This window comes from Coniophora puteana, assembly GCF_000271625.1.
Source record: "Coniophora puteana RWD-64-598 SS2 unplaced genomic scaffold CONPUscaffold_21, whole genome shotgun sequence".
Taxonomy (NCBI): Eukaryota; Fungi; Basidiomycota; class Agaricomycetes; order Boletales; family Coniophoraceae; genus Coniophora; species Coniophora puteana.
The window spans coordinates 280,352-304,108 of NW_006913073.1; the positions used below are offsets into that span (position 1 = coordinate 280,352).

The 23,757-nt window shown below is 54.0% G+C and overlaps 6 protein-coding genes across 6 annotated transcripts; 1 reads left to right on the forward strand and 5 right to left on the reverse strand.

Moving 5' to 3' along the window:
• Positions 1-189: 189 nt before the first annotated feature.
• Positions 190-1,487, reverse strand: CONPUDRAFT_113659 (alpha beta-hydrolase; the record flags this gene model as incomplete). The annotated part of the gene is made up of 2 exons (XM_007777418.1): positions 190-1,231; positions 1,297-1,487. 2 exons carry the CDS (start codon positions 1,485-1,487, stop codon positions 214-216), a joined length of 1,209 nt encoding a protein of 402 aa, XP_007775608.1. The 3' UTR covers positions 190-213.
• Positions 1,488-1,998: 511 nt separating this feature from the next.
• Positions 1,999-5,856, reverse strand: CONPUDRAFT_113663 (DUF1212-domain-containing protein). Its single transcript, XM_007777419.1, has 8 exons — positions 5,468-5,856; positions 5,259-5,398; positions 4,323-5,193; positions 3,733-4,253; positions 3,565-3,670; positions 3,103-3,509; positions 2,973-3,042; positions 1,999-2,910 (listed from the first exon to the last, which is right to left on the reverse strand). Exons 1-8 carry the CDS (start codon positions 5,828-5,830, stop codon positions 2,683-2,685), a joined length of 2,706 nt encoding a protein of 901 aa, XP_007775609.1. The 5' UTR covers positions 5,831-5,856; the 3' UTR covers positions 1,999-2,682.
• A 3,712-nt stretch (positions 5,857-9,568) lies between these two features.
• On the forward strand, positions 9,569-11,101 carry CONPUDRAFT_147862 (uncharacterized protein; the record flags this gene model as incomplete). Its single annotated transcript, XM_007777420.1, has 4 exons — positions 9,569-10,196; positions 10,236-10,469; positions 10,559-10,705; positions 10,968-11,101. Exons 1-4 carry the CDS (start codon positions 9,944-9,946, stop codon positions 11,099-11,101), a joined length of 768 nt encoding a protein of 255 aa, XP_007775610.1. The 5' UTR covers positions 9,569-9,943.
• Positions 11,102-14,481: 3,380 nt separating this feature from the next.
• CONPUDRAFT_140603 (uncharacterized protein) lies at positions 14,482-16,080 on the reverse strand. Its single transcript, XM_007777421.1, has 3 exons — positions 16,012-16,080; positions 15,931-15,963; positions 14,482-15,866 (listed from the first exon to the last, which is right to left on the reverse strand). The coding sequence occupies exons 1-3, from the start codon at positions 16,036-16,038 to the stop codon at positions 14,514-14,516; spliced, it is 1,413 nt and encodes a 470-aa protein (XP_007775611.1). The 5' UTR covers positions 16,039-16,080; the 3' UTR covers positions 14,482-14,513.
• Positions 16,081-18,836: 2,756 nt separating this feature from the next.
• On the reverse strand, positions 18,837-20,475 carry CONPUDRAFT_170266 (Poly(A)+ RNA export protein). Its single transcript, XM_007777422.1, has 8 exons — positions 20,269-20,475; positions 20,120-20,212; positions 19,891-20,064; positions 19,661-19,831; positions 19,488-19,606; positions 19,414-19,437; positions 19,195-19,361; positions 18,837-19,136 (listed from the first exon to the last, which is right to left on the reverse strand). Exons 1-8 carry the CDS (start codon positions 20,413-20,415, stop codon positions 18,955-18,957), a joined length of 1,077 nt encoding a protein of 358 aa, XP_007775612.1. The 5' UTR covers positions 20,416-20,475; the 3' UTR covers positions 18,837-18,954.
• Positions 20,476-21,164: 689 nt separating this feature from the next.
• CONPUDRAFT_94012 (uncharacterized protein) lies at positions 21,165-22,772 on the reverse strand (the record flags this gene model as incomplete). The annotated part of the gene is made up of 12 exons (XM_007777423.1): positions 21,165-21,383; positions 21,437-21,491; positions 21,545-21,776; positions 21,834-21,974; positions 22,032-22,091; positions 22,270-22,305; positions 22,362-22,366; positions 22,432-22,460; positions 22,514-22,552; positions 22,602-22,616; positions 22,677-22,696; positions 22,754-22,772. The coding sequence occupies 12 exons, from the start codon at positions 22,770-22,772 to the stop codon at positions 21,165-21,167; spliced, it is 870 nt and encodes a 289-aa protein (XP_007775613.1).
• Positions 22,773-23,757: the final 985 nt, after the last annotated feature.

The following is a 23,757-nucleotide window of genomic DNA, read 5'->3' on the forward strand; positions in this document are numbered from 1 at the left end:
GTGATGACTCTAGATAAACCACGCGGTCGTGACTTTCCATCACTATAGTATCAGGTTACTCAATTCATCTCAGACGGTGTGTCTCCCGGTAATTGAGCGCAAATTTCACGCGGAGCGTATGCATGCACTACAAATAGATCGATCTGATATAATTCGCACGTTTCAACATATGATCGCTGCTATATCTGAGCTACTACTCTCATTCGACTGCCATCAACCTTCGTTCCCAACCCACTTTGAAATAGCTTGGTAGGTCTCCGTGCGCTCCGGCTCATGGAACGGAAACGCCACAAACACATGAATCGCGTCTGGCTTTTCGTCGTACACCACCCCGGTAGCAACATCATTCCCGATGTCCCTTTCCATGCGCTTTTTGAGCGTTCTGCCCTCATCCACGAGATTCTCCCCACTACCCGTACATATATACGTGCGAGGGAAACCTGCGAAGCTCGGGGACAACGCGTGCGAAGCAGGTGACATGTACGCGTTTGTATTGGTGGCACCGAGCCCAAGTGCAGCCGTGAAAGCAGCCTCGGCATAACCGGATTTGCGCGGGAGCATGTCGGAGAGATAATGCGTTGCCTTGGACGTCCCCGGACCATCATGCGATGTGCCCATGTCGCTCCATGGTGAGAAGAGGATGAGCCCTCCAGGCGCAGAGTACACGGGATCGTTCCGCTCGCCAGCGGGATAGCGGCCTTGCGATTCGACGAGGTACCGGACAAGCGCAAGGGATAGGTTGCCACCCGCCGAGTCGCCCGTGATGTAAATGTCCGACGGCGGTATACCAAGATCGCGTGTGAGGTAGCTCCAGCCGGCCAGTGCGTCGTACAGGGCCGCAGGGAAGGGATTGGCGGGTGTCAAAGGCTCCCCGCTCGAGAGCCGGTACTCAACAGAGAATGCGCGCCTGAAAGGCTTGCAAAAGTGTAGTAAATCCTTGGTGATTCCCGCTTCTGGAACGTCCGGCCTCGCGGACAGGATAACGTATCCTCCGCCGTGGAGTCTGTACAGGATCTTCTCGCCCGACTGCAGAGGCTGACCAATAGGCGTGTCGAACCCCTCCTTGTCTAGCCAGTAGCCTGGAATGCGAATGGGATCGACGCCGTTGATGGATGCCCATGTGATGATGTCTCCATGAAGGAGGTCCGGGACAGGCTTAATCCACAATGACTTGATATCCGGACCCTGGTGTAGCGTCTCATGCTGCGGGGTAGGGGGGAGCGTCCTTAGCCTGCAAGTGTATGACGAGAATAAGGTGAGACAGGGGAGTCCTGACAGATTCTCCTGAAAACTAACCGATCCTCTGTTTCGACTCTGTGCCGAAGCAGCCTCACCAACATAGTCCGCCTGAGGGACCAAGAACGACGAGGACGCCAAGATCTCGGGAGCGCCAGCGCAAACCATAACGGCACTCGCACAAAGTAGGTGGTCAAGGTGTCCACGAGGATGTAGAGACCCCTCCAGGGCTGCTGCCGAAGACTAAACATCGTACTTCGAACTCGTTATTGATCTAGGTGGTAAGGTATTTAAGGTTAGAACATAAATTCGAGGCGTAACGGATGTATACATTAGCATGGAAAAGTTATACTTACCCGTGAACTTGACCCACTGACACACTGGCTGGGCAAACTTCGGAGGAGCGAAAGGCCGCCATACAGCACAACGGCCTTGTCCCTTTATACCCGGTTGAAGAGGTTGGGAAGTTCTTCATGGTTGACGGGAACGAAGCGGGCCAGTGTCTTCCGCCTGTCAGCAGATCCCTTCAGCGTCTCCGATAGTTCCGCTTGCAACTCCGACTTGGCGAACGCTATATTCGAAACTCTGTTGTCGAAGATCTGAACTTCACACGAAATCCTCATACGAGACAGATATACGTATACGGCCGCACCTACCACCACAATCCTCTCATTAATGGAGAAAACATGAGCATACGCATATCACGACCGTATCACATTGACGCAGCTAACAAATCTAGAGGTGGAATAGTAGAAATCGTAAATGAGAGAAACCGGGTAAAAGAATGAACACTGGAGAGAACGTGAGTATGTCGAGAGAGAGAGAGTCCGCAAATAGCCAAGTGATATGTATGCACACGCATGGATCGTAAACAGAAACTGTGAGAGTATAACATTGGGAAAGGGAACATGACGAGAATCAGGAAGATAGTTCGTGAAAGGGAAAGTCATGCCGCGAACACGCATGAAGAAGTCTAAGTCTATATAAAACAATGGAAGAAACGCGTTCGTGCCATCCAATCGATGGTTAGCTATAGGTATAGCGATTTTGTGAGGTATGAGATCCTAATGTCCGGGTTAGCGGTCGGGGAGAGGCGTATCGCAGACCGCCTGCAGGCCCAGTGTCAACAAGGAGATGACGACAGACAAGTCGATTAAAGCTGAGATAAGGAATGAATCCAGTTAAGTCTAGTGTGTAAGAGATGATGATTGATTGTCCCGTCCGTGTGGTGCGTTTGAAGTCTATATCTATGTCGGGTAAAGTGCTGACTGTCCTAGTATCAAGAAACGGGCGATTGGGATATGGATATCGTCCGTATAAGCCTTTTGGGTTAACGCATGAAGAAGAAGAACTCGAGAGAAGTAGAGTCCGCGTGAAGGTAGGAGTCCGGGTGGCAAGTAATGCCTTTGGATGAAACGTGTAGTGCCCGAGTGAAAGTCTCAAAACTCAAAGCGACATCATACCGCCAGCGCGCCTACGACTCTGAATAGGATGCACGACGACGAGCGAGATGCCCAAGCCGACCGTCAACCCTACCGAGACGGAGATAAGCTGCAAGGCCGTGTCGAAGCCGCTCAAATACGAGGAGGCCGAGCCAGACGTCTGGTCCGAGACGAAGTTGAGCAAGCCGCCGTTGCCCAGGCCAGATGGCAGCTGGAAGAGGATACCAGTGATCTGCGTGACATTCGTGTATCAGCGGATATCCTATCGAACAAAGGAGAAAGCAGACGACGCACCATGACCACAAAGGCGTTCCCGTTGAAGAAGCGACTGTACATGTTCGCGATGAACCCAACCGCAAACGCCCTATACAGCCACCACCGTTAGCTCAATGCACACTTCACCTACAAAACAACGCCAACTTACCCAACAGCCGCACTGATATCGCTCTGATTCACAAACTTCGTGCCCGTGAAATGGTTCGTCACCCATCCCGCAGACGAAATCCCCACGAGCAGCACAAGTTCCTTCCGATTATACGGCGCCTGGTTCCGCAAGCTCAAAAAGAGCGAGTACAGCGGCACAGTCAGGAACGCCCAGAACTCGGACGGCGTCTGCTGCCACCACGGCCCGTCGGGGTCGTGGCTGTCCAGGCAGGAGTAGTCGGTGGGACCCACGAGCTGCTGGCCGAGGATCTTCTCGTACATCTCTGCGCCGATCGCGAGGCCGAAGGCGAGGAAGAGGGAGTACATGAGCGCGAAGCAGAGGCGGACGGCGCCGGCGACGATGGAACGGGAGGAAATTTCGAGGGAGCCGCAGAGTACAATGAAGCCCTAAATCATCCAAGGTTAGCCTTACGAAGCTTCTTAACGAGATGTGAGAACGCACGGGAAGAATAAGCACGACCGAACTCGACGCGACCGCCGAGTAACAGAACCGATGCGACGACGCAAGCGCAGCACTGATAAAACTAAGAAGCGTCGCGATCGTAATCCTATCCATAACCAATCGCATCAGCACATGTCCACCCTCAAGCAAAAATAAGGGAAGACGCACTCAAACACATTCCCATACAGCTCATTCCGCACACTCAACAACTGCACCCCAACCAACAACGCCCCAAGCGGAAAACTGACCAGCGAATCAATGAAGCTCCCCGAGAAAGACACGCTGCAAATCGCAGCGCTGCACATCCCGCCGATCAGCACCAGCTGCAGCTTATTGTACAGCGGCTTCTTGCGCATCAGCCCGTCGAGCGCCGCGCTCGCAGTCGACACCGACAGCCGGTCGTGGATCACGTCCCAGTAGAGCGCGTACGCATCCGCGAGCTTGCCGAGGTCCAGCGCCGAGCCCTGTCGGATGAACTTGACGTTGGACGTCCCCGTCGCGCTGTCCTCGAACGAGATGAGCATCACGTCAGGGAGGTACATCGCGCTGCACTCGATGTCGAGCACGCGCGCGGTAGCCTGGATCTGGGCAACGAAGCGATGCGAGGGTCCGCCGAACATCATCATGGCGCGCGCGAGCTTGAGGATGAACTCTTGACGCTGCATAATCGCCGCAACATGGCGCGTGATCTGGACATTTCCAAACACATCAGCGTTCAATGTTGAAGAAGAAAGAGAAGTGCGAAAAGAGAGACGCACATAAACCTCCGCCTTCTTCCTCCTGCGCTTCTTCTCCTTCTCCCTTGCCCGCCTCTCCTCCTCCCTCCTCCTCCTCTCCTCCTCCCGCCGCCTCTTCTCCGCCTTCATCACACTCTTCTCATCAAAATAATCCCCCCGCTCGCTCCCACTCACACTCGCCGGCGTCCCCGGCCCGCTCTTCCCCTCTCCCTTCCCGGACCCACCAGGCGTCAACCACCCGCCCAGCTGATGCATCGAGTACCCATGCGGCAGCGTCCCAGCGAGATGCGGCAGCCCAAGCGCCTGGCTCCACCTCTTGCGGTGCCCACCGCCCGTCGTCATCGCGCTCACACTCGAGGCCATCGTCCCCGTCCGCGCGAACGCCTCCGGCGTCTCCGGCTGCGGCGCCGTCTCCATGCGCGCGAGCGGCTCACCTCCAGGCGTAGCACTGACACCAGACCCAGACCCATATCCAGACCCAGACCCAGCGCCCGACCCCGCGCTCTGCGGCGTAACCGGCGACACCCCGCTCCCCGACGCCGACGACCGTCCGCGCGGGGGCGGCGGCGGCCTCAGCGTGAACCCGCCGACACTCTGCATACTCGTCACCCTATCCCCGCTCTCCCGCTCCTCCCGCCCGCTCAGCGGACTGATATTCGAGAACCCAGCCGCATTGCCAAGCAACCCCGCGTCCGAGCCCGTAGCGGCCGAGCTCGCAGACACACGCTCCTCGGGGGAGAGCGTGCCGATTTCATGGGACGAGTTCGCCCGCCGCGCGGGAGGCCTTGCCGTCCCCGGCGGCGGCGCGGGTGGCATTGTTATCGCGTGGTACATCTCAGGGCGGCCCGCGTTCGGGGACGATCCGAGAGTGGGGACAGCGTCCAACGAGTACCTGTCGAAACAGCCTATTAAGCCATCCCATACGAAAAGAAGAGGACCGATAGAGACGCGACATACCGCACGAGCCCATACCCAGGCCTCTTCAAATCCGGCGCGAGCCCGCTCTGCCTAGGCGCTCCCGCCCCACCGAGCGCTCCACCCGCGCTCGCGATCAGCGGTCCAAACACGCCTGCAGACGACTGGGTCTTCGGCGGGCGCTGTAAAGCACATCACCACCAATTAGCATCTATAATCTTACAAAAGACAAAAGACAAAGAAAAACGCACATTCACACCCCCAATCCCCGTAATCTCACCCAACCTCGCAAGCCCCCCGCCCATCAAACTCGTCGAGCTCCCCGTGCCCGCCGAACCCTTCTTGAAATGCGACCGCCCCACCGCGTCCTTCCCCACCGCATCCTTCCCTTCTACACCGCCGGTCGCAGCCCGCGCATCAGCAGACCTCGACCTCCCCCTCCCCCTCACCTCCTCGCCCTTCTCGTCGAATTTCTCATCCAAATGCACCGCCTCCCCCGCCCTCCCAATCCGCCCATGCAAAACCTGCAGCGGGCCACCATGCCCGTGCGCATGCGCATGCGCCTCCGCCGCCTCGCGCGGCCGCGCACCCGACAGCCACGGCCGCTCAGGCATACCGAGCGACGTGCCCGTGCCTTGCCTATCCAGACCAGTGACGTTCTGGTCCCGACCACGATGTCCGCCGTCTTCAGAGTACGCCCTCGCCGCGCCCACAGCAGACGCCGCGAGCGCTGACACTCCATGTCCACCATGCGACATCCTAGCCGACGGCGGCGGCGGCGTCTTCGGCGGCTTCCCATGTCTCCCCCACCACGCCTTCGAGCCAGGCGACACCTTGCCCTTCCTCCTCTCCCTCTCTCTGTCCCTATCCCTCTCCTTCTCTTCATCCCTGTCCCTCCCACCCTCCCGCTCGCCCTCACTCTCCCCCTCACTCCACTCACTCCCACTCCTCGAATACCCCCCAGGCGTACTCACCCCGCTCAAACTCGCCCCATCCCCATCCCCATACTCCTGCTGATTCCCATACAACGCCAACAGCGCACTCAACAGCCCGTTCCCCAGCGCCGGCTGCCCGCCCGCGCCCCCTCCAGGCGTAACGCCGCCCGCGAGCGAAGACGGCGTATCGACGCCGGAGCCAGAGCCAGGGGTGTACGGCGGCGTGGGCGTGCTGTGCGTGCGCAGTCTCGCTGACCGGTGCGTCTTGGGCGTCTTCTTCGTCTTGGAGAAGCCCGATTTAGCGGGACGGCCGCCTTTTGCGGGTGTGGTGGCGGTGGGCATCGATGAGGGCCGACGGGCATGGCCGTGACCACGACCGTTCGCAGAAGACGAGGGGCCAGCCTCAGGCTGCTGCTGCTGCGCCGACGAAAAGAAGCGAAGAAACCTCGACCGCTTGAGCTTCTCGCGCGCGTGCTCCTCCGCCTGCTGCTTCTCGTCCATCTCGGCCCTTTCCTTCCCTCCCTCCGCCCCATCCTCTCCTTCTTCGCGGTGGTCTTCATGCCCCTCCGCATCCGTCGTCGCACCCGCATACTCCCCCTCGCTCTCCGTCAACGCGCCCAGCGCCGCCTCCCGCTCCCTCTCCCTCCTCCTTCTCCTCTTCCCATCCACATACCCCCACCCAAACTTACGCATCGTATGCGCCCTCACCACCCTCCCCGCCTCATGCACCGCCAGCGCCTCCTCATGCCCAATATCCACACCGCCCTCGCCCTCGCCACCGCCCATCTGCCCGCTAACACGCCGAAACCCATTACCACCACCAGAACTCGCCCTCGACGCCTTCGACGCCCGTTTTTCCTTTTGCGACGGCTGTCTCTGCGCCGACGCGAGCCCACCAAGAGGCGTCCCAGCCGTCCCAGCCTCGACGTCCCCCGGATCGACGGCGGACGTCGTGCCCGTGACAGTCGCGCCCGTGGACGTGCCGAGCCCATGGTGGACGTCGAACGGGTTGAGCGGCATCGAGAGGGAGAATCCGCCGATGGAGAGCGTTTTCGATTGGGGCTGGGATTGGGGCTGTTGTTGGGGGATGACGTGTTAGCTACGGCATATGCAAGTGGGCATGAAACAAAAAGTGGATAAAAGAGACGCATGTATGCGTTCATTTGCACGACATGCAATGAAAGAAACCGAGAGACGCGCATATATGCGCCTGATCCCTTCAACAAACAAAGAAAAACTCACCTCCTGCGGCACATTCATAGGCAACCCCGCCCTCTCCCCCGGATCGATATAATTCTCGCCAGGAACCTCATGCGTCCTTCTCACAGCCGGCCGCGAGAACATCGCCGCCGCCGCATGAAGGGAATCGGTCCCGCTCGACGTCACACTCGACGCGCGCGTGTCCGTCGTCGGCGCCGGCGAGCTGCTCCTAGTTGCGAATGGGTTTCCGTTTGAACCAGTATTACCATTACCTGCGGTAGTAGGTTCCGCAGACCCAGACGTCCTTGGTGCGGACGCGGACGACAGGCCACCCGAAACCGGGAACGCAGAGTCCGAGAGTGGGTTCGCAGAGGGCGGGCTGAGCGCAAGCGTCGGCGTGTCAGTGGCGAGGCGGGGAAGCGCGGCGTGTCGCGGGGACATGGGGAGGCCTTCGATTGGCGGGGGCGGGGGCGAGATCGAGGTTTCGCGGTGCCGTTCGAGTGCGTCCTTGAGGTTCAGGAATGCTTCAGGCTGTGTTATCACCGATCATTACCGTTCGAGCACCAGGAGGAATACGTTCGATGGGAGCCACGAGGAAAACACGGTGCACGCATTCGTTAGCCGTTATCGCAGAGAATGCAAAGAACATGTGCCGACCCAGCCCAACCAATACGTACACCCAAGGCACAGCGAACGCGATCAGCCAATATGCGGGATATGAAAGGCACGCGTCCGTATCCACATCCGCATCCACGAATCACCACAGTCCAAAAAGCAAGAGGAGCATCAATGAGCTAAATGACGCGATAGAGCTCCAAAGAAAACACGCACGTCCTGAGCCATCTCGTCGAGCGCATGCGTCGAATCAACAGCGCGGACCTCGTCCTGGGACGCCCACTGTACGCGGCGGGGCGTGCGCGTGCCGCCTGGGCGCGCGGTGCCCCCCGGTGGGCGGTGGTGTTGGGGATCGCCGCCGGTGCTGCCGCGGGAGGGCGGGGCGGGTGAGTCTGTGGATTTTGATCCACCCGAGTGGGAGTTGGACATGTGGATGATGGGGGCGAGGCGACGGGGGTTGGTGGGATCTGTGGGCATGGCGGGTTAGGTTGGGGATGGGGATGTTTGGGGGGCTCGGGAGGGACGGGAGGGGGAGGGACAGGGAAGGGAGCGAAAGGGGATGAGGACAGGGAGACAGAGAAGAACAGCAAGACGACAACATACCAGGTCAGTTCTGTGGGGTATATAGAAATAGAAGGAAGTGGTGGGGTGCTGCGCGTGTGTTTAGACAGCGCACAATAGTTTGGAATCTGGTGACAGTGGATGAGAATAGAGGGAAGGAGGGAGGGAGAAAGGAAGGGACGTGCTATTAACAGCAACGAAGGGAGAAGGAAAGAAACGCGTTCGACTCCAGGGAGCGGATCTCGCGAGGAAGCACAAATGAAACTGCGCACCACAGAAGCCTCTTCTTCTGACACTCACCTCTCTCAGTTCTTCGTCCTTCTTCTGTCTTTCTCCCTATCGTCTTCTCGTCCTGGGTCCTTAGTGGTGAGATAGATAACCAAAAGGCACGGTCCCAAACGATAAAGCGCCAGGAATGATATGAGCTCAGTGGGGCTTGCACCAAAGCAATTCCTCGACACCCCCAACCGGAGGTGGGCCCGCGTGTTATAAAAAGCGATCGCCACTCTGCTTACATCAACCCGAAGAACGACATGGAAAACTTCGCCGTCACCACTTGTCAACGCGAATAAATTGGCGATTGGCCGAACACTCTGCCGCACCTCAACGCAACGTTCCCGATCCAGAGCCAGAGGGCCGACCTTCCGAGAAATTCTCCACTGGCTCGTCGCCGCGTTCCATTGGTCTGCAGATCGTCAAAGATAAAGAAAAAGAGCGCACACGCAAATTCGACTCCGAGGCCCCGTCTGCCTCCGCAATGCCTCCGCCGGCCCGGCCTGCGCCTTGCCCTTTTCAGGCGCTTTTTCAGAGCGAAAATCCCGTTCCCACGTGGAGCTAAATCCTTTTCCGCGTCCCTGCCAAAGGCAATCGAAATGAAATGATGCCTTTGTTGGAAAAAATTGAAACGCCGCGTCGACTCTTCTCTTGTCCTCGTCCCGGTGTCCGCTTGCCAAGCCCGCAGTCGCCCCTAGCACAGCATAAGAGTCGAGACCCGTCGTCCCCAACAACGAGGACGTGCCAACACCCGCAGACAAACTCAAAGAGAGCCGCGACCTCCTCCGCCTCATGGCTAGCTGCGACGCATCAATGCATCATGCGCAGCTAGGAACCCTTCGCTCCCGCTCCACCCATCTATTCATAAATCCGGCTACTCGTCTTCCCCGTTCTCGCCAAATTGTCGGCCGGTGTATGGGAGCTCACCACACATTACGCTACAAGCTGCACTTGGGCATGAGCTTGCTCGTTCAACCCAGCACTGGTCAGAAAGGATGTACCAGTCCCTAATGGCCTCGGTATTGGTAAGCAATATTAATTGCGTACACCAAACACCACAAGCACTCGAGCCTCGCGTCGGCGCCCCAAGGCGCCACCATATTCAACGCTCCAAGGGCACCACCACCACTGTACGGGTCCGCAATGACAGCTTGTGACACCCCCCTCCATCCTCACTATCCGGGCGCTTTTGGCGTCATCGCGCACGCTGATAAGCATGAGCAGTGTACCAGCTTGTCACCACAAACCACCGGTGTCCGCATGCACGGTCCCCGCACGTCATGCGATGCCCTAGCGTCATGCATTACCACCGGACCAGACCAGACCTTGGCCACGGGGGTGCCCGAGGCGGCGCATTCAGCCAGCCGCGTCGCGATCAGCATGTGGCGTCCCTTCGGTGACGATGTTACACTCGTCTGATGAACTCGCGTTGCAGCTCAGCCGAAGGAGCAAGTGACGCTGTCGCCACCCATGTTCGGGTCTGGATCCAAGCAGTGCCTACACACCAAGCCGCACTACACAGTTTACTTACACCTTCCTCTGACAACTGTACGTAGTACGCCCCCACGCGCACACACCATCATGATTGACTGGCATCCTCCCACTGCCCCAGTACGTGCTGCGCCCTCGATCTCCATCGTCCAACGCCCACCCTCGCATCTTGCTCGTGGTACATACATACACAAGGCTCCATGTGGACCCTCCCAGTGACAGCGGCGGCCCGCTCCTCAACGTACACGGTCTGACATACACCAATAGTCAGAACGCTAGAAGGCATGCGCCGCGCGCTTCGTTCTCTTGTGCTTCATTGCGGCGAGCACGCGCCAAGCCAAGAGCAAGAGGCGTGGCTTCGCCATATCAGCGAACGCTTTAACATCAACTCGGTGCGGTTCGTGGACTACTTTGGTAAGTGGGACATATACGTGTCTATAATTGAGGAGTGGTACTATCCGTATGCGGATTTAGGATGAGAATCCCATCCCGCAGCGACTAACCCGTTTCGTATGTTTTTTTTCTTCTTTATTTTAAAAAAGCCCCTTTTGTGCACAATACTGTCTATACTATGCTATGTGTTATCATCAAATTGATGTCATGAACTAGAACATCGATTTGTATAATGACGAAATCAATTGGTTACTTCTGAATTTACCCTTTTTATGATCCGTAGGAAGACCATCTGCAACATCTGAGACATTCATTGGTCGGTTCTGGACTACAGATAATCACGCTATATTAGAGCAGGACCGCAGCAGCAAGTTGCGCTACGTGCAAACCGCTTATATAAATCCAGCTGTGGCCTAGTTGGTGATGACGCGAATTCACCAGCTCTGCGCAAAGATTGGCCTGTTCCATTCATGACGCTTTTACAACTTGCTGGAGTACGACCAGACCATTCTCCACGCGCGCGCCTGACTAACAGCCGTGCGCATGCTCTTTTGTGGTTATATTCGCATCGATGGTATTAGCTGATCAGATGTAAGCCCACGCAACCCCGGCGCCACCCTTGTTCTGTATTACAGTTCGGAGGGCTTGCCTCTGACCGGACGTGCCACATGCTTTGAAGAAGATTCAGTCACAATTGGATCTTACGCTGGTTGCTCGTTCTCGGGCCAGCTAGATCGCTCGTGTTCGCTCTGAGAAGGTATCATCTACGCATCAATATCGAGAGTAGTGCAGTGATCCTTCATCTTGTCTAGAAGGAGAGAATAGGGCGCGTCGCGGAATAAATGAGTGGATGATGGAACACAGATGAGATGGATAGGTAATGGTCGAGCTCTCGCGTAGAGCTCAGACGAATGCAACGGCATCAAGCGGCTATCCTGAAAGCGACAGGGGGAAATCATGGTCCACAGGCGAGGAGTCGCGAGTGCTACCTCTTGCCATCGCCGACACACCTGTGCGACATTGAGAGAGAGACCGCAGCCGTCGCGAACTAAGACATGTCTGCAACCGTTGCACTCGACATCGGCACGGATGGCATTTACCCGCAGGAATATATCCGACAGAATCTCGGGTGGGATACGATGAATGGGGGAGAGATATCTCACGAGCGCCAATCTATGACTTTACAGCGTCTCCCGATGGTTTATCAGATATTGAATGATAACATCAACGTCAGAGAGCCAATCTGAAAGTTCCATCAGGGTACCAGAGACAAGAATCCTCTCGTCGTCGACTTCAACATGCTTATTCTTGTTTAGAATCCCTTTCCATTTGTGATTTATTATCTGAAAAAGCCATGATCAGGATGTGCTGCGAGGAAGGATGGCATGCGGGGCCACACGAACCGCGTGGACTTCGGGAGCAACTTCTGGGAGCTGATATGTGCTTTAGAACAATACCAAGCATCTAAAATGAGACGTATTACCAGCTTCGATAACTCTCGTAGTGCCATTGGGATCTTGCTGTGCTACAACAATGGTCGTGGTAAGCGCAGAGGCGCAAACACACCCACGTGGGTTTATAAAGTTGCATAGCCTTTGCGTTCTATAAACGTGTTCAGTCACACAAACAACTGCAACGGATGGACTGGTACTTATTAGCTTCGTCTCGCACATTCTTGCTTTTATTGTACAAACATCCCCTGCACAGGCGTGTTCTGAACCTCCACAAAACGTAATCATACATGCGTGCGTCAAGATGACTCGTACGTTCTTGTTGTTCAAACGATATATATGTGTGTCTCGAATCAGGGATATGCTGTACTCCGAGGGTTGGAAAGCTATGGTGCAACGGGATCTCAATATCAATCAGCCATCACCCATACTTTAGTTCACGTGCCCATTCGCGTGCGCATTTAAACTCACGTGAAGTTGAAGACATATAAAACGTAAAATGTATAGCAAGAATGATATTTTGTATGAAACTGTAACCGCCAACCATGTGGCTATGTATGGAATATTCATGGAGTCCGACGATCAGGTAATTCGCGGACAGGAGATACGTTTCGGGAGTAAGGATGGCTGGGCTCTCACACCGCAGTCACGTATGGATCATACCACTCCTCCATCGTGGACACGTAGACGTGCCAGTGGTGCCACCATCCCGCAAAATGTACCGATCTAATACTGAAGCGTTCACCAATATGACGGAGCCATGCTTCGTGCTCCGGACTCGGGGGATAGTCACCATAAAAGAGAACTAGGGAGCGTAGCGGGGTTTCCATACGCTCGAGTATCCTTATGATGGAGTCTCGGTTGTTGTCGATCGTATTCCAGGTCAAGGCAAGATGGCGAAGGGAAGGGAAGGCGCATCCCAGGTTATACGAGTCGATTGCGTCAGGAAGCCTGTAATTATTGCACGTGAGGTTGAGCGCTTGAATGTTTGGGTGGACAATAGCGCCGTCTCCTGGAAAGCCGCCGGCCGCCGTTGAGTGAGGCTTTATGGCTTTATCGTCTGTAAGGCAAAGCGTCTCCAATTTCGGAAAATTGACATGAAGACGACTCCATAGCACTCCTCCAGAAGCGCCCACCGCGTCAACAATCAGACACCTGAGGCTGTCCCAGCGCATTCCTGTGACATCTGAAAGCGCTGTACCGCCTTTGGCGGTAAAGTAAAGATGTGTGAGGTGGGAAAGGCGTAGAGACATGTCGCTGGGGAACGCGACCAGAGGACACAGTGTCAGTCTTCTAAGGGACGTTGAGTCTGCTACCCAGTCGGATATGTGGGTAAACCAGCCTCCTCCCGTGAGAACATCGTCTTCTTGTATTTCGATGTCAAGGCCGACGCATCGGTGTTTCACCTTGTCAAGAAGTAGTGAAAATGGCGCGTCTCTGAGCCGAGAATAGCCGTCAAGGTGGCAGATCAAATGGATGAGGGACGTGCGAGATCTTGAATAGAGCTCGGCAGCAAGAGATGGACACAGATTTCCTGACTCGGTGTTACATGGGCTAATCAAGCTCCAAAGCTGAGGGGTCGCAAGGGCTATCTCCTTCCACCGGCGACACACTTGAGCCACGTTGAGGGTGAGCTTGCGTCCGCCAGAGACATCCTCGTGGAAGTTAGGGTATGGGTCGTCAATGAAGAAATCGACCTTGATAGCCGCTGACCGCACGAAGATATCGGATAAGATCTCAGGTGGGATGCGATGCATAATGGAGATGCGCCTCAGCTGAGACAATCTTTCTTCCTCCAGGACTTCCCGATGGCTCATGAGGGCTCTCACGATGGTATCGATGTCTGCGATGTTATCTGAAAGCTCTTTCACGATGCGCATGACATCGTTCCGCTCGTCATCTGAGCTTGCAGGTGTACTCTTGTTGTAGACCCCCTTCCAGGTGCTGTTAATCACCTGGCGCCGATGTGTCAATGAGAACGGATCATCCAACGCTGAGAGAGGTAACACTCACCGCAACAATCTCAGAAGCGACTACGGGAAGCTATTGAAGATCATCGGTCAGAGTAGAGCACAATGTTATAAGAAGGTGAATTTACAAGGCTCAAGATCTGCTGGAATACCATTTTCGATCCGTGGTCTGGTCGGCTTTTGTGATACGGTGTGTGAGGTTCAAGCTCAAGCGTGAACGCGTGAACGCGTGAACATTCCTACTTGCGCGTTTAACCTTGCACAGCCATATTCTTACCACGATGGCACAAACGCCTGTACATTCACTGCATTGGTTACGTTGTTTCCCGAGGCTGGTATACAAACACCACGGTCAGTACCAGGTAGATCATAATCAGCGTTGTTCAGTATTTAAAGACCTCTCGTAAACTAAACCTCGGCGGAACTGGCTGACGCCTTGGCAACTATATAAGGATCATACCATTTCTCCATGACCGAAGCATAGATGCTCCAGTTATGCCACCACTTCACGTACCCAACCGACTCGATACCACATTCCCCACCAAGCTGACTTAGCCAGTCTTCGTGCTCGTTGGTAAGTTCTGTCTCCCCGGACAGCAACGTAAGAGAGAGAAGCGGGCGTTTGATGCGCGCTAGGGCATCTTTGACGGTTTCTGCGAAATTAGGGCTCCAGCTAAAGGACAGGTGCGATAACGCGGGGAACGCGTGTCCGAGGTTGGTGGAGGATACGTGGGGCAACGTGTAAGCCGGACCGCCCATCATATCCTCCTCCATGTGGACGAGACAAAGTGTGCGAAGGCGCGGGTGGATCAGCGGACCTCCTTGATCGTCGTTCCCACTTGGCGCTAGAATGAACCCTTTGAGAAAGAGCTCTTCTAGCATGGGCGCACTGACTGAGAGTTGGCGCCAAAATGTGTCATTGGTGTGCTCGAACCCTTCGATGATGAGCGTCTTCAGACAGTCCCAACGAAACCGGAGTATGACGCTGCTCTCACTGGCAAGCTCACCAAACTCCGAACAAAGGTAGAGGTGGGTAAGTCGGGTAGGGAGGTGTGACATCGGAGAGAGGATACCAGCTGGATAAACCTGCGGAACCTTGACGGTCAGCCGTCGAAGAGCAGTAAAGTCCGCAATCCAATCTGCGATGTCATCGGTCTTGGGTTCAATGTTCCGCCACGATGTTATGTCGATATCAAGACCAGTGCAGCGGGGACGCATAGTAGATAGGGTGATAGCATCAAAGTCGAAAAGTTGCTGAGGACTCATGGGGTTACAGAGGAGATGGACGGGGAAGGAGCCGACTCGTTCGTAAAGTTGGGGAGAGTAGTCACGCAGCGTCATGCCCTTCCTGTCAAGTCTGAACAGAGGTATCAGGCTCCAAAGCTGGGGGGTATAAAACGCTATCTCTCTCCATCGTCGACAGACTTGTGCAACGTTCAAGGCGACGCTGTGCCCGCGCTCGAAGTCGATGTGTATGGGTGATGGTTCCATTCCGTCCTTGCCGAAGTCGACTTCAATTTCTGACGACATGATGAAGATCCGCGACATTATCTCGACTGGTACGCGAAATACAGCGGAGGAAAGGTTTGCACTCCAGCGCCTATGCTCCTCGAGTGTCTTCCGTCCTTCTAGAAGCGATGCGACGACAGTGTCAACATCGGCGATCATGCCGGAGAGTTTGTCTGAGACAGTGCATGCGTCTCCAGCATCGATAAGAGCTTGATTCGTTCCAAGGAATACCTCAGAGTTGAAGCAGCTAACCTGTGGGGAACGGACGGTTAAGGATAGACATCAAAGGTTACTGCAGCCTCGTTCGTTGACGTACCGCCATCTGGATCTCTGACGCAATGTCGGGAAGCTAAACGGGAGTTACATCATACTGAGAGGCATTCTCAGTATTACTTACCAGTCTGATTACTTCTTTCAATGACATGACCTTTTCGCGATGGAGTCAGCTGGTTCAAGTTGTGGTGAGGGCAAGGGTGAGAAACGCGTCCTTGTGATGAATATGCTGCACAGCCATGCAGCCGCTCGGCCAATGGCGATGTGAGAACATTAACCTAAAAAGTAAAGCCCCTGTCTGCTGTGCCGCCTGGGAAGTAAGGCTTCAGTCCATGTTGCTCTTCGGCACTTCAGTTTCAACATGCGTTTGGTAGCACGCCGCACATTTGTCCCACTTCACTCAGAATAGAGATCCAATGGCAATGGACCACGGCTGAAGAAACAAAATGCTAGGCTTCTACTTCCATCGTTCTCCCTTGATACGCGTCATCCCATCAGGCTGACCAGACTCCAGAGACACCGCGCATCTTGCTGCTAAAGCTGGGCATGGAGCTACCGCGCAAGACTGTTCTGTCTTATCAGGGAATATGGGCCACCTTCGGTATCTAAAAACGTTGACTTCGCGAGGTAGGCCATCCAACACGAGTTCACCTTGCCCGAACGGGCCCGCACCTGGGCGGTGGGTATTACCAGCTGCTGCACGACCGCGTCGCTCTCCTTCACTTCCATTGAACCGACCCAGCTCTGGCGAAGATGCATCCTTGCCTACTTATACCGGAGCTCGTAGCGCTCATCGTCACTGAAGTCGATGATAAGCTCTCTCTTGTTGAGCTCGCCCGAGTTAACCGAACATTCAAGGAGCCAGCTCTGGATGTTTTGTACTCCAACATCCCCTGCTTTGCTGACTTCCTCCGCTGTCTTCCTGAAGACCTGTGGGCGGTAGAGGCGGATACGTCAGCGGCGGTAGGTAGGTGCAGAGCATATTCGCGTCGACTCGTCAGTCGTTATCTTACAGTACACGAGAGCATGTCTAATCTCCTAATATATATTCAGATCTTCAAACGTGCAATGAGACAAAGCGACTGGGACGTTTTCCTCCCGTACGCATCGCGCGTACGGACTATCACCCATCAATACTGTCCCTTCCGAGGCTACGGTTTTGCTCGCCCAGCGCCCGAGGTGTATCGCGCTCTCCGACGCAATCCTATTCGCACCCCCATCTTTCCCAAACTCCGAGGTCTGAGCCTCGCTGATGCCGCTGACCTCCCCATCGTGCTCTTCGCACCCGGGCTCCGCCATCTCGACGTTGCATGCACGATATCGACGCTCCTCTACCACGTGCCAAGCCTCGCACGGGTGTGTCCGCGCGTGAAGGTGCTGGACTGCGCAGTGTCCGACATGGGCACGCCGCACTACCGGGCCTCCTCCACGCAGCTGGACTCGCGGAACAGCACGGTGTGCGACATGACACAGATGGCATCTAAGGTCATCGGGACATGGCAGAACCTACGTGCGCTTTGCGTTGGCCCTCTTGACCGGGCTTCGCTTGAGCACATCGCACGTCTGCCGAGCTTCGATTCCTTATCGCTCTCTTTGCCCTCTGGGACGCCATGGCTTCTCGACGTCAATTCACCACTCGGAATACGCCATATTGGCTCTCTAACCTTCCACAGCGCTGATTCGTTTGAAGACTGTGCAACTGCACTCCGCGTCCTCTTTAGTACTGGTACTGAGAATTCACACACTCCTCTCCTTCGAGCGCGCCTAGGCAGAATCTCCGTCAGCGCCAAATCCACCAACGAATCATCTCTCGCAAAACTCACACACGCACTCGAGCGTCACGTCTCGAACTTTCATCTCACCAATTTTTTCATCTACGACCATGCCGCCCTCGACTACGACAACGCTTCCCACAGCGTAGCGGATGGGCTTCGTCCGCTCCTTGCGTTCGGCGCCCTTGAGGGACTGGATATTATGACGCGACGCGTGAACGGAGCCCCGGTAGCGGCTGACGATCTCGTCGCATGCGCCAAAGCATGGCCGCGACTCAAGCGACTGCACATCCCAGCCTTGCGCCCACCGCTCCCTCTGCGCTCCCTCGTGTCCGTTTTAGCTGCATGTCCCGGTATGGAATCGCTCTACATCGACGTGGAGGTATCCCGAGACGATGTACATGCGCTTCTCGAGGAGTGGGGGCAATCTCCTAGTAAATCCGTGCGAAATCGTTGCATTCCGACGCTGCGCATCGGGAAGTCATCACTGCTTCCGGGGGATATTGGGTCTGCGGCGAAGCTGTTCGGGCTTATGCTTCCCGGGCTTATGAGGGTGATAGCGAGTCCGAGTAAGCAGCAGGATCTGTGGGGCGAGGTCCTTGTGCGGATGTGAACTCACGAAGGCCGTACTGTTTATGATGCCATCGCACGCTCTCATTACCCTATGTTGTTTCTTTTCTCTAGTTTAACATTGTCATTTTTGAAAATATACTGGTACGGTCTCTAATTGATAATAATCATCCTTGGCGTAGAACGAAATACAAGGTGGACATCTCTGTAGAATCAAGACTTAGTTCATAGTTGTTGATCAGCAGAGATGTAAGGTCTATGATCTACTGCATGGACATCTTAGAGAATGGCGTGAAGGTTGAGGCTTTGAGGGCTAGGGTTAAAGCTAAAGATTGCCATCTCACTCAGAGCTTCAATACGACGAGCGGCTCAGAGGATATCAGATTACTGGCGATGTCGCCACTTTGCGAAATACTGGCCCATAATGTCAAACCTAGAAATATCAAAGGTGTTTCTCTGGTAGCTCTACATTGTTTGCGTGACCTATTCATGGACATTTTAGAGTTGATTATCGCGCTAGTCATCAAAGCCAGTTCTCAGAGCACTTTATCCGTACCGGCCTACCCAAACCAGACATTCAAATATTCAAATATTCAACCATAGGGATGCGGTTGCATACAATGTATAATGAGATAGGTATACAGTAATACTGAGATAGATTGATAGATGCGATACAATTCCGAGATACTGCCTCGGACCCATTCTGCGATGCTGAAGGACGATGCCTATCTGCGCACACGCCGCTTGAACTCCTCATCCTTACAGGTGTGAAGCAGCACCTTGTTCGGATGGCCAGGCGTCATGCCTCCATGGCCGCGTGACCAGTCATATGAAACCGCGTAAGCGAGGAAGCGCCCCGAGCCGCTACAAGAGAGTGCGGAGATGGGTCCGGGTGCCGTATCAAATGCTATCGCAGAGACCGTCAGTTCCAGGTGGGACATGCGAGAAAATAAGAGAACACGGACTTTTCTGGCGCGTACGAGCATCCTTGTCCCAAACGGATATGGTGCCGTCCGAACCACAGGTAACGAACGTGCCATGGACTGGGTGGAAAACGATGTCATTCACGGCGAAGATCTTCGTCTCATTCTTGGTTGGCTCTTGACGATGGCAACGGAAGGTGTAGTTGTTACTGTGAACCCGATGAGAAAGCGAGTGATTGAGTAGTGATGGAAGACACGCACACAGTTTCTCTATCTTCAGCGAAGCTAGCGTTGGCCGGTCAGCTGGGAAACACAGAGACAAGAAATGGTATTACTGAACGCCGAGTCGTCCTTCGATGCTACCAATTGCAAAACCTGTGCCACTCTTTGCCTCGGGAAGAGGTTCGAAGCAGCGCACGACCCGAGTTTGCCACTTCAGAGGCGAGCTCAGATTCTACGCGATTCGAACAGTGAGCGGTTGTTTAGGGGCTACTCTGGATAGGCTCACCTTCCACGGAGTGGCGGGATTAACCAAGTCATACATCGATACGTGGCGTTCCGCTGTTGCAGCGACGAGGAAGTGCCGGCTTCCTGTCGTACACACATCCATAGAGTAGCACCGCTCGGGTAGCTGTACGCTCCCAACGGGCGTTCCTGACGGTGCGCGAACATCCCAGTACTGGGCGGGCCGCAGTCCGCGTTACTCGTGGCGAAGACTACCAAAGAAGCAGAACATGCCTTAACTATCTTATCCCACCCACTCGTAATCAGGAGTCCACTGCCATTCACTTGTGCCCATCTCACGGACCGGACCGGGGCGTCATGAGCGCCAACCTGGGTTGCCTGGCCCGTGGCTGTATCGAACATCCTAGCAGCATTGTCTGCTCCTCCGGAGAAGACCCTTGAAAGATCCTTTGTATTGAAACAAGTAAGAAATTGACCATTAACTACTAGCTGGAGAACGTACGGGACCCCAGGCCACGTTTAAAACAGGTGCATCGTGCTTGTACAATGCCCTTCCAATAGCTTGTCCATTGGGTGCAACCTCGTAGATGCGTACCTAGTCCAAAGAGTAGTCAGTATCTCTGAAGAGAATGTCATGCCAAACGTCCACACCGAAGCGTCCCAGCTCCCTACAGCTAGGAAATCATTCCCTGCACTTGGGCCACGTCCGTTGGGCGAGAAGGCCAGCGACGAGATAGAGTCTTCAGGAGGGTTTGGAATCTCGATGTCGGCGGTGATACCTGGTGCGAGCGAAGTCATGTTCGATGAGTGTCAACCTAGTGTTCAGTCTAACAAAGACAATAGCGGAAGTTGCTTGACACCGGAATGCACATGTTCAAGTTCACGAGAGCGTGGATACAGGGGCTAACGAGTCATTTTGGCAAGCGATGGCGGCTCCGAGGTTATATAAGCTCCGGGCTCAACCCACCGCTTTCTCTCGCAATTTACCATCAGCGCGAGTCCAGAAGCTGAGTTTGGCCGGCCAAATTTGACTACACTAAGGATCGCAAGCACTGAATAACTCTGTGATTCTTCGTTAATTCATTCCCAGCGGACTGTGAGTCAGAAGTGGGCGACGGTATGACGCCATATACCGGCTAGTGACTTTCTCTAGTACTACTATCTTGAAGTATACTCTAGCGCAGGACGTTCGAACGTTACGAAATGACCGATGGCTCAGTCCCCGGCTCTATCGTATTTTAAACTTGCGGGGTTATATGTGATTTTTGAACTCTAACCCCACATCACGTACTGTGATTTGGTTTTGGCTGGTGAAGTCCAACTGCAACAAACGTAGAGCCCCAATGATCCAATATAGACTTGCGGGCTAGTCAAACACGTAATGTTCACAGTTACGCTCTGATGGATCTCGACGAACGGTTTGCGCGAACATCACCGCTTCGCTATTACTATATCCGTATGTTCTCCACATGTCGCTCGGCATGGTTGACCGTGCCCGTCTTCGAATTAATCACCTCTTGTAAATTGCGTACACTGTATGCTAGTTCTTATACTTCACTATAAGCGTAATCATCATGCAATGTCGTAGAGTCATCTGGGTGATGTGACGCTCTATCAAAGCGCAGCTCAGTCAGCTCCATGAAATCTGATACCCCTCCGCTTATATCTTCATCGTGCTTCTGGCGCAGGGTGAGCATGAGCCATGGTCCCGACATGCTAATCCACATATAGAGCGATATCTCAAAGAAGCACCAGAATACTGTGGACTTGTTTCCGGTTAGCCGAGTCCATGAGAGAACCATGAGAGAAGAAATCGTACTTCGTTCACTGACTTTACATATTGTATCGTTCCAAGGGTTGTTTGAACAAATGCACTATAAAGCGTGTTAGTTATCTCAAGCTGGGATGCCGCACATGGATGATTTACATAGCAAAATACATGATATTTCCACGCACAACGACCTCTGCTAGCGATCGAGCCGAGTACCATGGCGAAATCCAAGCCCGCCTGCGAAGGTTCTTGCATGCATAGTACACGGCCAGAGAGCTCAGAAACACTTCATACATCCCTTCAATCCCGTTCTCTATAGGTGAGAGTACCGAAATCTGAGAAAGGGAGTGGAAAACGAATACGCGTTTTCCTGACACTTCGATCAATTCTGTTGAGGTAAGATATACGCGTTGTGAAGATTTATAAGGAAGTTAAATTGACTTACCTATCTCTCTGGAATCAAAAATAAATGCGATGACCCCGGTTGTGATCACCATGGCCTGAGACAGAATAAAGCCCACGGCGAGAATAGGCAGTAGCCGCCTGGGTCGTTCGAGTAGGACGTATATTCTTACAGCCAGAACACCTTTGCGGTGATAAAAAGGTGTCAATTCATAGCAACGTCAATATTTTGTATGGATACCTTGTAGAAAGAACAGTACGATAACCTCACTGACCATACCAAGCAAGTTCACAACCAGCGCTGCGACAGGAATAAAAGTGTTGTCAGCGTGATTATGAGCGAGGTGCACACTTAAACTAACCTCTATCGACGATGAAACTTGTCGACGCGTCGACGTTGAAAGTGGAAATGCACTCACGTCTACAAGTCCAAGGTCGAAAGCGTCAGTGATGCGCGAAGGGAAGTGTTGTGTGATTGCGCACTTTCTGTGACCAAGGTATTGCTAAACCCTCTACTGTGCATCACATTAGCGGAGCGAGCCCCTCGAAATAAGAACATACGGATACTGACATAGTCTTGTGCTACGAAAGACATGTCAATATCAACGAGAGATGTGCCATACACAAAGGAAAATGCTTACACCCCAAAGATCAAGCCACAATATCGAAGCTGCTTGGCGCAAAGTTTACCAAGATTAAACCAAAAGACTTGTAACAACGAACCAAGACGTTAGAGATGGTCGCCCATGAAGCCTTTCGAGTCTAGAGCGTTTTAGGTAGTAGTTCGGGAGCTGATGTGGTCTGGATTTACCCATATGAACTTGACCTAGCGACACTCCCTGCGTGATTATCGGATGGAAGCAACTTTGTAAAAATAGATCCATACCTCGAGTGTCAAACTTAGAACTAAAATGGAACATACTGAGCGGGCGTACACTCCACAGGTTGGGGGAAGTCACAAACCGTAGTCGTACATCATCATCATGCATCCTGCTACTATCATCTCAAGTGAGTCGATTCTACAAACTAGTGGTTTATATGCGCTCATACCTGTCGCATAGTCCTGCAGTAACTGCACCTCGATGAACTTCGAGTTTGCAGATGAGACCGTAATGAGAGAGTGAAGGTCGGAATCAAATCCAGGAGAGTGTGCCAGCATGGGAGGAGAAGAAGCGGCGACCTCAGGCCAGAACCCGTTGTTATATAGGCACGGCGTGATCAAACGGCGTTCCTTGCGACACCCGGTAAGAACGCTTTAAAGTTTACCGCCCCTCCGCACACCTAGGCTGTATGCTTTGACACCGCAGCTTCGTTCTGTAGCCATTGCGCCCGCTGGACGTAGTCGGGACGGGTCATAAGTCAAAACGCTAGCGTGACACGAGGTATGAATGAATCTGTTTCTATACAAACCACATTCAGCCCGTGTTGATGAGGAGTTGATTATGGGGCAGCGTTTGACCAACGGATGTGGTAGTTGACGAGCACAGGACCTACGCCCCTCATTGCCTCGCTTTCCTTTTCACTAGATCGGCACGTACATATGATACAGGCTGCTCACCAGATGGCCATGCACGCAGTTCCCAATAACTGGGAGTCAGTGAACCTGTGGAATTCGCAAGTCAGAGAGGGTCTGGATGTCATCCGACCCGATAATGCCACGTGTATATATTCGCACGGGCAACGGCTGTCTGCTCGGCCCGTTGCATCTGTATCAACACCGATGAAGACGAGGTCCCCACCCAGTCTGCTTGCTAGAAACAATCCGATATCTTCTCCACCTTCTCTCAAAGTTTGAAATCTACACTCTCCTTTTGACAACAATTTTGACCGAGAGTCCTACTACCTCGAGCTATAGATGGTCTGTCTTTCCCTCTCCTAAGTTAGTGTCAAGAGGAGTAGGACTAGTAGTAAGTCGGACTTCAGCCAAGTTATATGTCGGAAGCTTTCGGCGCATCGCGCGACATCAC